Source organism: Perognathus longimembris, chromosome 28, assembly GCF_023159225.1.
Source record: "Perognathus longimembris pacificus isolate PPM17 chromosome 28, ASM2315922v1, whole genome shotgun sequence".
Taxonomy (NCBI): Eukaryota; Metazoa; Chordata; class Mammalia; order Rodentia; family Heteromyidae; genus Perognathus; species Perognathus longimembris.
The window spans coordinates 17,627,803-17,643,691 of NC_063188.1; the positions used below are offsets into that span (position 1 = coordinate 17,627,803).

Here is a 15,889-nt window from a genome sequence, read left to right on the forward strand (position 1 = left end):
CATCATGGGATGCTCTCTCTGTTACTAAATGTGGTCCTAGACAATATGATTGCACTCAGGTGGATCCACAAAAAGCCCAATGTTACAGCAACACATAGAGACCACTGTAGTACAAATACACAAATATATGTAATGGCCCACATGTAGACAGTGATCTAACCATTGAAAACACTGAAATAGTCACTAGCCTTACTCAAGCTTCCTTTGAGGTGATAGAACAAGTGGAGGGGAGTGCAAAGGAGTGATATGGAGAGAAGTGGGTCAAAAGTGCATTGTACAAAGGACTACAGACAAATCTGAGCTATAGCAAGTAGTGCCTGTAGGCCCAGGATGGAAACACATCAGAATCTAGGCCTAGGATACCAAGAACAATCATGACAATTGGGTGGGAGGGCAACAAACACATCCCTGGGTAAAGGATTGCAAATACAGACCTCTTTGCCTTACAAAGAAAAAACAGAGACATCAAAATATGATATGATAACTTTGGCTTGGCAATATATGTCTAGAAGTATTTTGCTCTGTAGGATATGGTAAAGGAGAGATTAGGAAACTTCCTATTAACCAAACTTGAGATTCTGCAAAAGATCCTTCCTATCGTATAACTTTTCAAACCATTCCGAAATACTTGGAGCCCAAGATCTTCTTCTTCTAGACTCTTGGGCAGGAAAAGACTTAATCTTCATCACTCCCAAGCAGAAACACCAGAAGGAACTGGATGGCACGCTGGCGGTCACTTGTAGTCTGTCTTGATATGAGGTTTGGTGGAGGCCTTAGGAGAAGACTAGTGAAAAGAGTAGCTAAGGGATGAGAGAAAGAAAAAGGGAAACCTTGTGTCAGATAGGACTTGAGCAAAACCTCAGGGTTGGGGAGGGGCAGAAGAGGACAGGGACTTTAGGAGGGAAGTGACTGAGCATTCAGGAAGGTATATAACAGGCACAATGCACACAGACTGTCCTCCACAAACACCCCATATGTAGTCATTCTTGTGAAGTACCCTTACCGATCATATTGGCGTTGACGTTGTTGTATTCAGAGAATTTTAAGAGTTCCCGAAGGAATGCCATCAAGTAACGGAAAACATTTCTATGACATCTTGGAAGCTGGGAAATTATCTGGTTTTAAAAATAGGGAAGGTGGGGAGTGAGGAAAATAGATGGCAGAAAGGAGTAAGAAGACCTTATAGTTGATGAAAAATAGCTTATAATCCAACCCTTACAGGCCCCTTTGTCATTACCCTCTGTTGTTTTACTCACAAATAACATGATACTTGCCAAATTATAATTGTAAGAATGCTCATACTGCTCAATGACAGTCATCAGAGACTCAAACGTCTCACATGAAGGCAGGTATTTATCTATTCTTTTTCCCACCTCCTCAGACAGGTAGCCAACGCAACTGCCAATGAGCGGTTTTTCTCTCCAATGTCACTTGGCATTGATGGAAACTACCTTCCCATACTCACTTGTGATTTATAGATTAGTTAGTATCAGCTATTGTGCATCAAGCTCATGTCAAGGCTAAATATAAGCCAAGAAGAAACAGAAGGAAGGCTTCCAAAGGTCCCCTACCCTTCCTGGTAATGGCAGTCAGTCAGAATTCCATGTACAATCAATTTCACCACTTTTATACCAAGGTTCAGATAGTCACTCTATTAGGTCTGCTGTAATCAGAGATTAGGTCAAGGGGAAAAGGTGGCAAAGATAATAGGAAATAACACAACTAAAAATTCAAGAGTCTCAATTCTTAATGCTGGTATGTTGTCATGAATCACAGGGCATAGAGTATCATAGAGTTGATGAACTGCCCTAAACACATCCTTAGACCAATGAAACTCACCTGTCTGCAAATCCGCGGATCATGCGCAGAATCAAGACATCGCTGATACAGCTCATAGCAGATGACTGGCTCTGGCAGGGCTTCCAGGAAAATGAGCAGTGCTTCAGCTACAGAATGATTGCTACCAGCTGTATCACCTTCAGTCAAGGAAAAGTGATTCCAAAAAAAAGCCATGCAGAGACCTTTTCCTCACTGATCCTAATGGGGCGGGGGGCTGATATTTACTAGTCCAAGTACCCCATAGCTGAATTGTTATGAAACTGGTCAGTCCCTTGAGAGGTTTGGCCCAACTTCTCCTTTAGGGCCCGCTAAATGAGTATTTCCACTAGGCTGGCCCTATAAACTTGCTGCCACTGTTTAACATCTTTCTCCCTGTCCTCATGAAGGAGAACGGTACCAGTGTAGTGGTTGCTACATTCCATGCTTATTCAAAGTTGTTGTTCCTAGTCTGGGCATGTTGGTTCCCAGATACTTGGGAGGTGGGGACTGAGAAGATGGAGGCTCAAGGTTAGCTGAGCAAAAAGTTAGCAAGATCTCATTTCAATCAAGAACTCAGGTACGATGGTGTACTCCTTGGTCCCAGCTATGGAGAGGTATAGGTAGGAGCATCGTAATCTGAGGACAAACCAGGCTAAAAAGTGAGAAGTCTATCTCAAAAATAACAAAAGAGGGCTGGGGATATAGCCTAGTGGCAAAAGTGCCTGCCTCGGATACACGAGGCCCTAGGTTCGATTCCCCAGCACCACATATACAGAAAAAACGGCCAGAAGCGGCGCTGTGGCTCAAGTGGCAGAGTGCTAGCCTTGAGCGGGAAGAAGCCAGGGACAGTGCTCAGGCCCTGAGTCCAAGGCCCAGGACTGGCCAAAAAAAAAAAAAAAACAAAAGAGCTAGCAACATGGCTCAAAGTAGTAGTATTCTACCTATCAATATCAAGCACAAGACCCTGAGTTTAAAACCCCAGTACTGCCAATAAAATGCTGTTAGGTACTCCTCGATTCCTCTTAGCTCAGTGGGGATTGAAAAACAACTAGATAGTTGGTAATTCTCATAAAAGACAATTAGAAAGAAAATATAGAAAAACAAAAATTAAATGTAGGGCTGGGAATATGGCCTAGTGGCAAGAGAGCTCGCCTCGTATACATGAAGCCCTGGGTTCGATTCCCCAGTACCACATATATGGAAAACGGCCAGAAGTGTCCCTGTGGCTCAAGTGGCAGAGTGTTCTAGCCTTGAGCAAAAAGAAGCCAGGGACAGTGCTCAGGCCCTGAGTCCAAGGCCAGGACTGGCAAAAAAAAAAAGAAAAATTAAATGTAAAGTGAGAAAGGAGTTTGGCTAATTAACCAGGCAGTATTCTAAGCCTTGGGTTGAAAGGATACGAATTACCTCAGGAATGCTGGTATCTAGACAATCAATGATCTGCTGTAACTCTTCCTGCATTCCAGGGGTTTGGAACAGGTCCTCCTACAAAAAAAGTCAAAATGATAATCACCCGAGATGCTGGAGATTGCCAGGGAATGCGAGGGCAGCAGGAAGCAAAAGGAAAGGGTTGTATGTATGTCAATGATTACGGATAGAAGTATGAAAACAGCATTGTCTTCCTATAGCAGCTCTGTAATCCATGTGAAATTTTATTTCAAACAAGAAAATGATCTTCAGTGGTTTGAGCCTATACCTGTAAAATAGAAAGCCAGGTGTTGCACTTAGAACCTCTGGACAAGAAGGCAGCGTGCAAATAGCCCAAAGACAATAAGATATAGACAGGATAGCAGGAAAGAATAAATGGCATATTTGTGATAAGCCTTGTTTTCAAGTGCTATTGGCCTTTAGCAGGTCAGAGAACATTACCCTTCAATTTAGTCCAACCAAGTTTTCTTTTTTGGGGGAATGACTGGGGGTAGAATGTGATTTGATAAACTAAAACTTGGTACCAAAAGCAGTGGACTAGAAGTGTGTTTTGGAGTTTAAAATCTGTACTGCCTATATGACAAGTGAAGTAGGCATTATAGACCCAGGGTCTCAGCTATCCACTGGGAAGGAGTCAGGAGTCAGTAGGTAAACATTCTCAGTTCTGGTCCTGGCTCTGTCACAGTATGTTGACCTAGTCTTAGGGCACTCCAGTGCTGCTGTGTGGAGGTTGACTGGAGAAGTTAAACCCACTGTGGTGACATGAGGCACCATAATTTCCTACAGGACATGTATATACTCTGAAATTTCAGGGAAGGTCTTATCTCACTTACCTGTTGACAGGCACATTTGAATAAGTGATCTACTAGAAGCCAGATCTCCTTGGGGACCTGAAGGGGTCTCTCACTGGTACCTTCATCCAAGGGAACCATTTGCAGAAGGGATTTCTCCTAATAGATGGAAAGGGTTGAGAATCAAAGGGGTAGGCGATAGACCCAGTTTCCAGGTATGATATGATCTTCATCTCCTAAGACTTTTTCTCTTTTTCTTTTCTCACTGGGGACAATCCTAACCAGATGGCACTCAATATGATTTCCACAGTTAAAGGATCTCCTCTCTGAAATGCTTCGTTCACCCATTAGGAACTCATTTGAGCTTATGATATTTTTCATGTGGATGCACTGTGTGTTGTAAATCCTTTCAAGGGTGACAATGAACCAATGTTCCATGATACTATCACAGTAGAATACACACACAAATGGTGAGTTTGGACCATTAAAGTGTAATTGTCAGTAAAATAGTCTTTTAAAGAACCAGGTTCACACTTAGGTTTCTGTTTGCTTTTAAATTACTCTTCCATTTTCAGTGTTGTTTTAATTGAGGTGCTTTAGTTCTCATGGATTAAAGCAAAGTCTTGACATGAGACCCACAAACATGAATACTTTAGGCTTGACATAATTTCTACTGTTAAGCCCTAAAACTTGTAAGACTTAAGATCTGAAAATAACAAACTGAAATATAGCAGCTGAAGATCCAGAAAAATCACGAAAAGTCTACAGTCTAATTCCAAGAGTTATTGTTTAAATTAATAGATCAGCAGAAATTTCTAGGGGGTTTTATTCCTTATACCTACCTTTCTACTATCTGTTAGATTTTTCTGAAATAACATGAGGCAAATCTAGAAGTGACATAACATATCAAATTCAAAGTTAAAGATGGTTAGGAAATAAACTCAAGTTTTTCCCTAGCACTCAAAGAAACCCAACCTTGTTATCTTATGTTTACATACCCAAGTAATATCAATTATATCAAAAAGATATCCAAAGTAGGCTGAAAGGTATCTGAAGGCAGCCTTTAGAAAACTCTTATGGGAGAAAACTATGACTATATTTCTTTTCACCCTCCTCTCTTCCACAACTTTAGGAGATACTTGTCCAGCACTGTGCACCCTGTAAATTCCATCCACAACCTCTAGCCATAAAAACATTAAGGGAAAAGAAATGAGCATTTCACTACCAACACAGAGAACATGTATACTACAGCAGCACAGAGGTCTCTAATAAGCACTGAGGAGTTCTTAAAGCTGCTGTGTCTTTCTACACGAAATAAGGAAGAGAAGGGAGTATAGTACCTTGTCACCCTTTAAAATCTCTCTCTACATATTTTTGTGTGTGTGCTGGGTATAGGGCTTGAATTCAGGGCCTAGGTGCTGTTCCTTAGCTTTTTCACTGAAGGCTGGCACTCTACTGCTAGAGACATGCCTCCACTTCTGGCTTTTACCTGGTTAACTGGAGATAAGAGTCTTGTGGACTTTTATGCCTGAACTGGTTCTGAACCACGATCCTCAGATCTCAGCATCCTGACTAGCTGGGATTAGAAGTTAATGTTACTGGCACCTGGCTCTATCTATTTTTACATTTACTCTGCTTTCTTTTTTTCCCTGGGATTCTATTATGGTATTCCTATTCTGTGTAGTCACCATAACTTTTGCCTGTAGCCCATCCACTGACTTCATTATGGTAGCACATTTTAAATGTGGGAAGCCACATGATATTGGAGCCCATACCTTTCATGCTGCTAACTCTCTGGATTAAATGACATGTGTGTACAGATCCTTTAGCAGATGCCTCCACATTTATCATATATAAATTATTCATCACTGATTCATGTACTTTCAAAAATATCTGACATCTAACTGAAACTTTTCTTGTACTAAGGCATTAAGACAACACAAGGCACTGTCTAAGATGAACAGACAGAATATAGACTGCTCTTAATAGGGAAAGCCTGGAAAACAGCTGTCTCAATTCTTAATGGTTTAAAAAGGTTAATAAAATGTCAGTAGGTTATACACACCATCCACTACACATTTTCAAATTCACGTGTGGTAAAACAAAATGTCATACTGAGTCTCTGAAGTTTTGAGAAAGATATAATAAGAAAATGGAGAAAGAAATACTTTTTTTAAATTCCTCAAGTTATAATGGACTCTGACTTTCAAATGGAAACCAAGACATTTTGCTTCTTTCCACAAGACATATTCACGACATAATAAGCCTAGTCTTTGGCAATGCTAATAACTAAAGCATGAAAACCAAATACCAAGAAGCATTTAAATTCACCACATGGAGGGGATCTTAGGTTGGATAGTATATGAAAGTGCTGTAGGATGTTTACCAAGTCCATGTACCTCTTCTTGTGTGGAGCCCAGAACTCTCCAGCTGAACATGGACAGGCTGTGAGAACTGTAAAAGGTGCCCTTCACTGGACACTCAGGAAACCTGAGTACTACTGCCTTCTACCCTACTATCAGGACAAGTATGACTTTTACCAGGTTTTCAACCCTTCTGGGCCCCCGTATTACAGGAAGGAGAGTAGATTCCTGATGAGGTTATTTAGCTCCATAATTCTACTCCAAACTCTATTCCTTTTTTTTTTTTTGCCAGTCCTGGGCCTGAGCACTGTCCCTGGCTTCTTCTTGCTCAAGGCTAGCACTCTGCCACTTGAGCCACAGCGCCACTTCTGGCCGTTTTCTATATATGTAGTGCTGGAGAATCAAACCCAGGGCTTCATGTATATGAGGTGAGCTCTCTTGCCACTAGGCCATATTCCCAGTCCCCAAACTCTATTCTTGACGTTATGTATGTAGCCTTTTAGTAATTAATTATCACTAACATGGACTCCAACTCACTCTTAATGCAACAGAAATGAGGAAGCCTTCCCCTGCTTCAGAAGCTGGAGATGTAGCTCAGTCCTGGGTGCAGTCCCCAGCACCAAACACACAAGATAGTACTTATTTCTCAAGCTCTAAAATGCTAATCTGGCTGGGATGTAGCTCAGCAGTAATGCATTTGCTAGCATGCACGAAGCCCTGGGTTCCATGAGAAAAAAAAAGTAAACCTGGAACCTTGAATTGTGTTGCTCTTATATACTTAGTCCCAATAACTTGACAAGTCTACAAACATTTTTCCTATACTTTGAACATGCTTAAAGGTAGCGGGGAGGACTTTAAGGGATTCTCACCGAGTCAGAGGTCTCTGATATGGGAAGGCCTAAGGACAAGTTCCAGGGACCAGAGTTAAGTGTTAATCAAGCACAAGGAAACTCTCATAAGCAGCAATGAATTGCATTACCTTTTCTAGGAAGCTGTCTTCTTCCTGAGAGCAGAGCAGGAGAAAAGTCATTGGCAGATAGAAAATGATTAGAATTAATTTACAGAATTAGAAACAGATCAGCATTAGAACTCACTAGCTTCCTAGACACATATACTTTTAAAAGCTTTGGATTCCTCAAATAAATTAGGGCTTGAAAATGCAACATATGGTCCATATGTAAAGTTCTCTAATATACACATTAACTTTTTTATGCAGTTTATTGGAAATATCACTCAAGAAACACATTGGTGTAGGCTTAGTTTGAACCTTGTGACAGCAGACTCAGCCAAATACCTACTGAGGACACTTCCTGTTCTGCTGCTGCATTGTGTACTTCTTACCGTGTCCTAATGCTATCTCCTTGGAAGAGTGTGTCTGTGGAGCTGAGAGTGACCATTCAGAAGCAGATCCTTCCACCCCAGTTAGCCTCCTAAGCAATGCTCCAAGTGAGTTTCCACTTCCTCATAGCCAACTCCCTCCTGGTAGCCCCGCCCCAGACTCCCCAGATTTGAAAACTCTTCCAAAATGTAAATGAATCTCATCCTAGGCCTTTGTAGATCAGAAGATCCATTATTTCACCTATTTTTGTTTTTCTAATGGGTATAACAGGTACAAAAGAGAAGCAGGTGAAAGGGGGAAATAGCTTTTTTTGCCCTAAGCTGGTGCTCTACCCAGTGAGCCACAGATGCACTTTCAGGTTTTTGGTGATTAATTGGAGATAAGAGTCTTGCAGACTTTCCTGCCTGAGCTGGCTGCCAACCAGAATACTCAGATACCAGCCCCCTGAGTAACTAGGATTGCAAGTGTGAGCCACAAGCACCTGGCTTTATTGCAAATTGTATATGGATTGAAAGTAGTCAGGGCGGGAGTTTTGGCTCAAGTGGTGCAAGCCATCAAATTAATGGATAGGCAGGGATATAGCTCAGTGGTGGAGTGCTTGCCTAGTATATGTGAGGCCCTGGGTTCAATCCCCAGCATCCCAAGAAAAGGAATGGATTAAAAAAATCTATAAAGAAGAATCAAAAAGACCAATTAAGTACTGATGGAGAACAGGAAATCTACATTGAGACTTTATTCCTCTGGGTATAGGCATAAGGAGATATAAAGAATATTTCATACAACACTAGTCACAGTTTTGTAAACAGAAATACCAGGAAACCTTCATAATAAAAAGCCTACTACTAAAGTGGTTCTAAGATAAGTAAAATCTATTTAGTTCAATGACCTTTAAGAAAAGGGTAGAAATGTCTGCCCTTTGCAAAAAGCTACATGATGCTCACATTAAAAAAAGGGGGGGAGCAAATTCCCCAGTGAGGCAACAATGGTATATCACAATGAAATGCAAATCATTCTTTACCCTAGCCTTTACTCTAGTAAATGCAGCTAAAATAATACAATAGAGTTATTTAGACATGGGAGATTAGAATTTTAAAATAACCTCACCCACAACCGAATGGAAACTGAAGTTCTCAAAAGGATTAGTTCATATAATAATATAATATAACTAACCATACTCTTAACAGGCCAGGAAACGAGTGGTCAGATCAGTAAGGCAAAGTAAACAGCAAGTGAAGAGATTCAACAGGGGTGAATTCACCACCAAGCTGTTATTAAAATGTTTTATCTCCTCCTAGTCAATATGCTCCCAAGACATTAAAAGTTATCCAGCCCTCAAATATTTTCATCTTTATATTTAATCCAAAACCTATAACCAGATCTGACAGTTCTATAAGCAACACCAGAATGTTCCTCCCAATACATCACTTTACAACCTCATGCTAATCCTCAAAGCCTTCTAAAGCTTCTAGATGCCCTCAGGTGAAAGCATAAGCTCATGTGCTGACTTCAACATTATCTATGGCCTGCCCTCATCTTACAGACTCAGCTTTCATCCTTACTTTTCAGTCATTCTAGAGAAATATTAGCATATTTCATATATTGTCTTTTCATTTTGGCCTTTCACCCTTTATTCAAGATGTCCCTTTTGCCCACTCACATAATATGTAAATACAAGTTTCTTAAATACTTGGACTTGATTGAGAATATTTCTATCATTAAGCCCAAATTACTTTTCTAATTTATTTTATTCATATGTTCTGCACTTACTTCTAGATAATGTTATAAGCATCAAATATTCATTAATAAAAATAGGCTGATTCTGACAATTATTTTTACATAGATTAGTCAATCAATAGATGATTTTTTTTTGCCAGTCCAGGGGCTTGAACTCAGGGCCTGAGCACTGTCCCTGGCTTCTTTTTTGCTCAAGGCTAGCACTCTACCACTTGAGCCACAGTGCCACTTCTGGCCATTTTCTATATATGTGGTGCTGAGGAATCGAACCCAGGGTTTCATGCATACAAGGCGAGCACTTTACCACTAGGCTATATTCCCAGCCCCAATCAATAGATTTTTCTTATAGCATATAAGGACTGGAGTAAACAGTCCTTAAGAAAGATTTCAAGGTGCAGCACATTCATTTTAAATGACTTTCCAAAATATAGACATAGCAAATACACTGGACATTAGTCAGTCAAGAATGACAATGCTTGGATCATCTCCAGCCAAGTGTTCTATTAACTATGCTTTGGAATTTAGCTATATGACACAAGCAAGTATACATAAAAATTATTGCTATTATCAAGGTGTTGCACAGATAGCCTACCATTTCATAAGTCAGATAAGTACATCTCCTTTTTTTGGACAAGGTCACCCTTTCCTTTACCTTCCTCCAGTTTGTCTCTCCCATCCCTGTCCTTGGTCCTGGGGCTTGAACTCAGGGCCTAGGCACTCTCCTTGAGTTTTTGTGCTCAAGGCTAGTGCTCTACCACTTGAGCCACAGCTCCACTTACAGCTTTTTTGGTAATTAACTGGAGATAAGAGTCTCACAGCCTTTCCTGCCCCAGATGGCTTTGAACCATAATCCTTAGATCTTAACCTCCTGAGTAGCTAGCTTTACAGGCATGAGCAACTGCCATCTAGCTTCACTAATATTACAGGACATATTACAAGAGAGGACAGGTAGCACTACCAATAGTACTGTGTCATAAGATTTGAAATAACATATTGGATCTTAGAAAAAAACGAACAAACATTAGGCTTAAAGAAACATTCAGAAAGTCAAAACCAAGTAAAAAGAGAGTAGAAAAAGACTGAGAATGGGCTATTGACTATTTAGATTTCTTATGTACTCACTCAGACTGCTAATATGGACTACTTCTTCATCAATGATATAGGAATTTAAAAAGATTGAAATGCAACAGGCTGTGAAAAGAACCTTAAGTCCTACAAAATAAAAGTTCAAAAGAATTTGTGAATTTAAGAAAAACTCAGCAATTCTATAATTAAAAATTATTTTAGAGCTGTGCATGGTGACTTACAACTGTAATACTAACTATTCAAAAGTCTGAGATCTGAGGATCATGGTTTGAAGCCAGCGTGGGCAGTAAAGTCCATGAAACTCTTATCTCCAATTAGGCACCCCAAAAGAGCCAGAGTTGGAGCTGTGGTTCAAGTGGTAAAGCAGTAGCCTTGAGCATAAAAAGCTCAGGAACAGTGCCCAGGCCCTGAGTTCAAGCCCCAGGACTGGCACAAAAGTGATTTTTAACAATGAATCACTTATTCACAAAAAGAAAAAAACTAAGCTCCTTGAGGATCCACTGACTTCCCTCATGAGTTTCATGACTTTCTATTTGTGGACAAATGTTGTAGAATGTATTATAATTCGTTTCTTGTAAAATAAAAAAAAAGTTTTATGCTGATTAATCCTCCCTCTAGAATATGGAAAAATTAAAGCAAAGAGTATTTAACATGCCACCATTAACTCTAAGCAAAAATAAGCTGGGTTAAAGTTTATAGGAAATAAAAGAGGGAGAGAGAGTATATAGTATGCCCGTGGCTCATACTTGTAATCCTAGCTACCCAAGAGGCTAAGATCTAAGGATTATGGTTCAAGGCCAGCCCAGATAGGAAAGTTCGTGAGACTCTTCTTTCCAATTAACCAATTAATCAGGAAGCCCAGCTGTGGCTCAAGTGGTAAAACGCTAGCCTTGAGCAAAAGAACCCCTCAGAGACAGCTCCAGACCCTGGGTTCAAGCCCCAGGATAGGCACACACACACACACACAAATATTATTAAGAAACAATCAGGGCTTGGAATGTGGCTTAGAGGTAGAGTGCTCGCCTAGCATGCACAAAACCCTGGGTTCGATTGCTAAGCACCACATAAACAGAAAAAGCTGGAAGTGGTGCTGTGGCTCAAGCCAGGGACAGTGCTCAGGTCCTGAGTCCAAGCCCCAGGACTAGCAAAAAAAAACAAACAATCAGAATTTAGGATCCTAGTGGTATGACCTTGACTAGGGGGCTACATGGAACCCTTTTAAAAATAAATAGCATTATTCCAAGCACCAAAAGAAGGAGTGATGGCACTAAAGGTTTTTTTCCTTTGATTTAGACCAAACAGACCTCACCGGGTAGACTACATAAATATTTGCATTTTGGCTTAAGAAGGCTGGGGATATAGTCTGACACTAGGGCTCTTCCTTAGCATAAACAACTCCTTGGCATTACCACCTCCTGATTTAAAGAAAGCTATAAAGGAAATTGTGGGTTCAACTGGAAGACTCGATGTTATTAAGTAGTACTGGGATTATGGGTTTTCATTTTTGATTTTGTGAGCTAATGTCTTGCTATACACCTCAGTAGTTGAACTGCCTAAGAACTGTGTGGCCTAGGCTGGCCTCAAATTTGGGTTCCTCAAGTCTTTAGTGAGACTCCAAGAGAACACTATCATGCCTGGCTGGATAACTGTTCATCTTTTCAGGTGTAATATTGGTGGTATGTATATGTAGGAATGTATCTTTTTACTTAAAAGAGATGTGGACTGAAGTGTTAATTTCAAATGGCACGACAGATGTTTTTGTGCATAGGTATGAGAGACATGCAGGGGTTCACTGTTTTTCTTTTGTTTCCCCCCCGCCCCACATATATGTCAATTTTCATAAAAAGCTGGGACAAGGACAGCTAGGAAATGGTGTTTGAGGTAAAGGAGTGAGGGTAGAAAAACCATCATTCCAAATGTATGATAATAGATGAAACACTAAATTTGAAAGACAGAAATATAGTGGAAGAAGAGAAAACCATGGCGAGATACAACAGAATAGCAGGATATGAATTTCTGAAGAAAATGATTTTCTCTCAGAGGTGAAACAGTCTTGAGGGCTCTAGGGAAACAAGTATAATTCTCAGAAAAAAAACGCTAGGACTGGACTCAAATGCTTTCATCTGCTATCTGAGTCACACCTAAAACAATTCCATGGCAACAGAAGAGATCACACTCAGACAAGCCAGCAGCCTGCCCTCTGTACTAGCCACAAAGATCAACAAGAATACTAGTGTTAACTATAACATATGGCTATTACTTCACCTCATTTTCTTTGGTAAAGACCAAGGATATACATCTATAGCCCTAAAAGGACTACACACAAATCCAATCATAGTTTCATTTAGAATAAAGTTCTTCATAGGATGAGTCACATTAATAAATACTAAGTCTCAAAGCATGATTACTATGTGGGATGCTGATTAAATGCATAGCCCTTGAGCTCCCAATTGAGATCCTGATTGATGCCAGAGGTGAGTGGCAAAGGAACCTGTACTTTATGCTGGTACTTCAGGGTTCCATTATAGGTCTAGGTCCTCATAAACAGTGAATATTTCCTATGATTAGATATAATGTAATACACGGAGGAGTCAGAAACTCTTTTTTAACTTATTTGTCTTTAGGTAAGCTACTGTCCCTATGTCTGAGTTTTTTCAGATGCTTAATGAGGATAATACTGCATGACACACAATCTACATGGCAATTTATACAAAATGACTCGAGTAGGAAAACTTAATAAGTATTATGCCTTCAAAGGGAAATTTTTATCTTACTTGGTAAGTTTAATATAATCTATTAACTACAGATTAGCCTCTCACACTTAATCTAAGCAGTATTAGGATAAAGTGATTCTTCCCTAACATATAACAGACCCTGTGTTCAAAAGAGTGAATAATGAAGTCATTACTTAAATATGAAAATTGTATGTAAAGGTTTCTGTCTCGGGATGCTCCTTACCAAGTCTATGAGTTTGGTGACAGGAACTTCTCGGATTGGTCTTTTCATTCGGCACAAAGCTTCTAAAGATGTGCCAAAACAACTTGGGAGATAATTTCCACTGATGGTCAAGAAGTAATCTTTGCCTCGATCCAGATGAAGTACAAGAATATCTTCGATCTTATCTTCCCCTGAGTTCAAGATGGTGACAGAGTCCTTGCTGACATACACATCAAGAGAAATGTCCACTGTCTCATCTGAAATGCAAGAGATCATACATAGTAATACAGAAACTTCCAGTGGAAGTGCAAAAAGGGTATGAGAATTGATAGAACTAGTGTCTTCTAAAAAAAATCACCAAGCAATAAAGGAGAAGAGTTTGGACACCCAAAACAGCTATCACCAAGAATATGACAGTGACGGTAAGAGACATGGTTAGAAAACAAAAAGTTAAACCAAGGGGGTGGAAATCTTCAGGAGATGACAGTCAGAGACAATGGTAAAGGAAAAACTCACTTGGCTCCAAGTAGCCCTCAAAAGGTTCTGCCCGAAGCCATGGCTTGCAGTACTGGGAGTCATTAAGTTTAGGGATGAAAGAAAAATGGCAGGGAACCTGTCCATTGTTGCTGATCTGGAACTTCTCCTTTTGTAGTTGTCGAAACTTCACATTCTCAAACACAAACTGGGGAATAACAGACAAACACACCATGCATCACTAGTAGGGGAAGTCAGTCAGTTGGATTATTCCATAGAGAATATGAATAAAGAATAAGATAATTATTAACCAGATGAGTAAATGCTATATGCATACAGTGACTAAGCCAACTCCACATCGCTGACTTTTATACATAATAAAAGTCAAACCAATAGAGGGGTTAGGTGGTTTTTCCTGGGATCCTAAGAGGGTGATATAACCTTGGTCCAGGATGTTCATTCTACAATCAAGTCCATGGGCCCTGAGATACAAACTACTCAGCAACTCTGAAATATTGAATAAGAGTGACTAGTTTGAGGGCTTACTAGGTGTCAGGTACTGTTCTAAGAATTTCACACGTATTAACTCATGTATTCCTCACACAGCTCCTTAAGCCAGAAAAGCAAGCTGCTCCAAGTGACTAGGATACTTCCTGTATCTACTAAGTACTAGTGTTGGACCGGGATGGAGGCAGTGTGACTCTAGCTTACATGGTCTTAGTTACTTTGCCTGGATGCCTTTTCTTTCTTTCTTTCTTTTTTGCCAGTCCTGGGGTTTGGACTCAGGGCTTGAGCACTGTATCTGGCTTCTTTTTTAATTTTTTTGCTCAAGGCTAGCACTCTATCACAGCGCCACTTCTGGCTTTTTCTGGGTATGTGGTGCTGAGGAATCGAACTCAGGGCTTCATGCATGCTAGGCGAGCACTCTACTGCTAAGCCACATTCCCAGCCCCCTGTGATGCCTATTCTAAATAACAGTTTCCTATATGCTAACCACTAAGGGCAGTAGATAAGTAGCTACATATTTTTGCTTACCTCCCTTCTGCTGAGCTCTAAAGAAGGAAGGAAGTCATTTTCCATTCTGTCCATGATTCGTACAATATCTTCAAAGACTTTCCGATACCTCCGTTCATCCACAACCTTCACCTAAAAGAAAATGAACCCTCTTTTCAGTCTTATATGCATCTAGTTTATCTCCTTTTGGAATGCTCTATTTAAACCTGATTATTAGAGGAACCATTTAAAATAAACAGATGCGAACAACGTCCTCCACAACTTTAATAGTTTGCTTCATCCACAACATTCACCTGCAAGAAAACAGATCATTATTTAGTCTTGTGCACTTTCAACTTCTCTAAGAGCCTAACAATTAAAAAGTTACAACATCAAACATAAACCAAATTAATAAACACTTAAAGGTAAGGCTAAACTAGGTAAAAGTTAAATGTCTGAGTTAAGAAGCATGGTAATAATATTTGGACTGGGTACTGGTGGCTCAAACCAAGCCAGGACAGGAAAGTCTATGAGGCTCTTATCTCCAATTAACCAGCAAAAAGAGCCAGAAGTGGAGCTGTGGCTCAAGTGGTAGAGCATCTGCTGTGAGCTGAAAAATCTATGGGACAGTGCCTAGGCCCTGAATTCAAGCCTTAGTACCTGCACAAGTAAAAGAAAATATTTTGGACAAATATTTTTGTTCTATTATTAAAGCATTTGCCACTAGAGAAAATGTGATGATGTTGGTAAAAAAATATTTTTTCACATTGCATAAAATGACTGTGTGAAAATACACTTAACAATTTTCAGAAAGGAGTGAAATTGTAGAAAATGGGATTAAAGCACTAAACTCCATTAGCTGCTATACTCAATGCCAAAAATCGTATCACTGCTCAGACTACATAATGGCCAAGGTATGTTATGTTAGT

At 40.0% G+C, this 15,889-nt stretch overlaps 1 protein-coding gene across 7 annotated transcripts in view; it reads right to left on the reverse strand.

Annotated features, from left to right (window-relative positions):
* Positions 1 to 6: 6 nt before the first annotated feature.
* Ocrl (OCRL inositol polyphosphate-5-phosphatase) overlaps positions 7 to 15,889 on the reverse strand; it is a 46,198-nt gene continuing 30,315 nt past the window's right edge. For 4 of the 7 annotated variants that reach the window (XM_048336113.1, XM_048336116.1, XM_048336115.1 and 1 more), the window contains 9 exons: positions 15,003 to 15,113; positions 14,010 to 14,175; positions 13,515 to 13,750; positions 7,377 to 7,400; positions 4,077 to 4,193; positions 3,216 to 3,300; positions 1,840 to 1,967; positions 1,004 to 1,115; positions 7 to 800 (listed from right to left, as the gene is read on the reverse strand). In XM_048336113.1, coding sequence (XP_048192070.1) covers positions 676 to 800; positions 1,004 to 1,115; positions 1,840 to 1,967; positions 3,216 to 3,300; positions 4,077 to 4,193; positions 7,377 to 7,400; positions 13,515 to 13,750; positions 14,010 to 14,175; positions 15,003 to 15,113 — 1,104 coding nt within the window. In that variant the 3' untranslated portion in view covers positions 7 to 675. Of the gene's footprint in view, positions 801 to 1,003; positions 1,116 to 1,839; positions 1,968 to 3,215; positions 3,301 to 3,331; positions 3,963 to 4,076; positions 4,194 to 7,376; positions 7,401 to 13,514; positions 13,751 to 14,009; positions 14,176 to 15,002; positions 15,114 to 15,889 lie in introns of those variants that run through there. The other 3 variants (XM_048336114.1, XM_048336117.1, XM_048336118.1) reach the window with 3 other exon arrangements.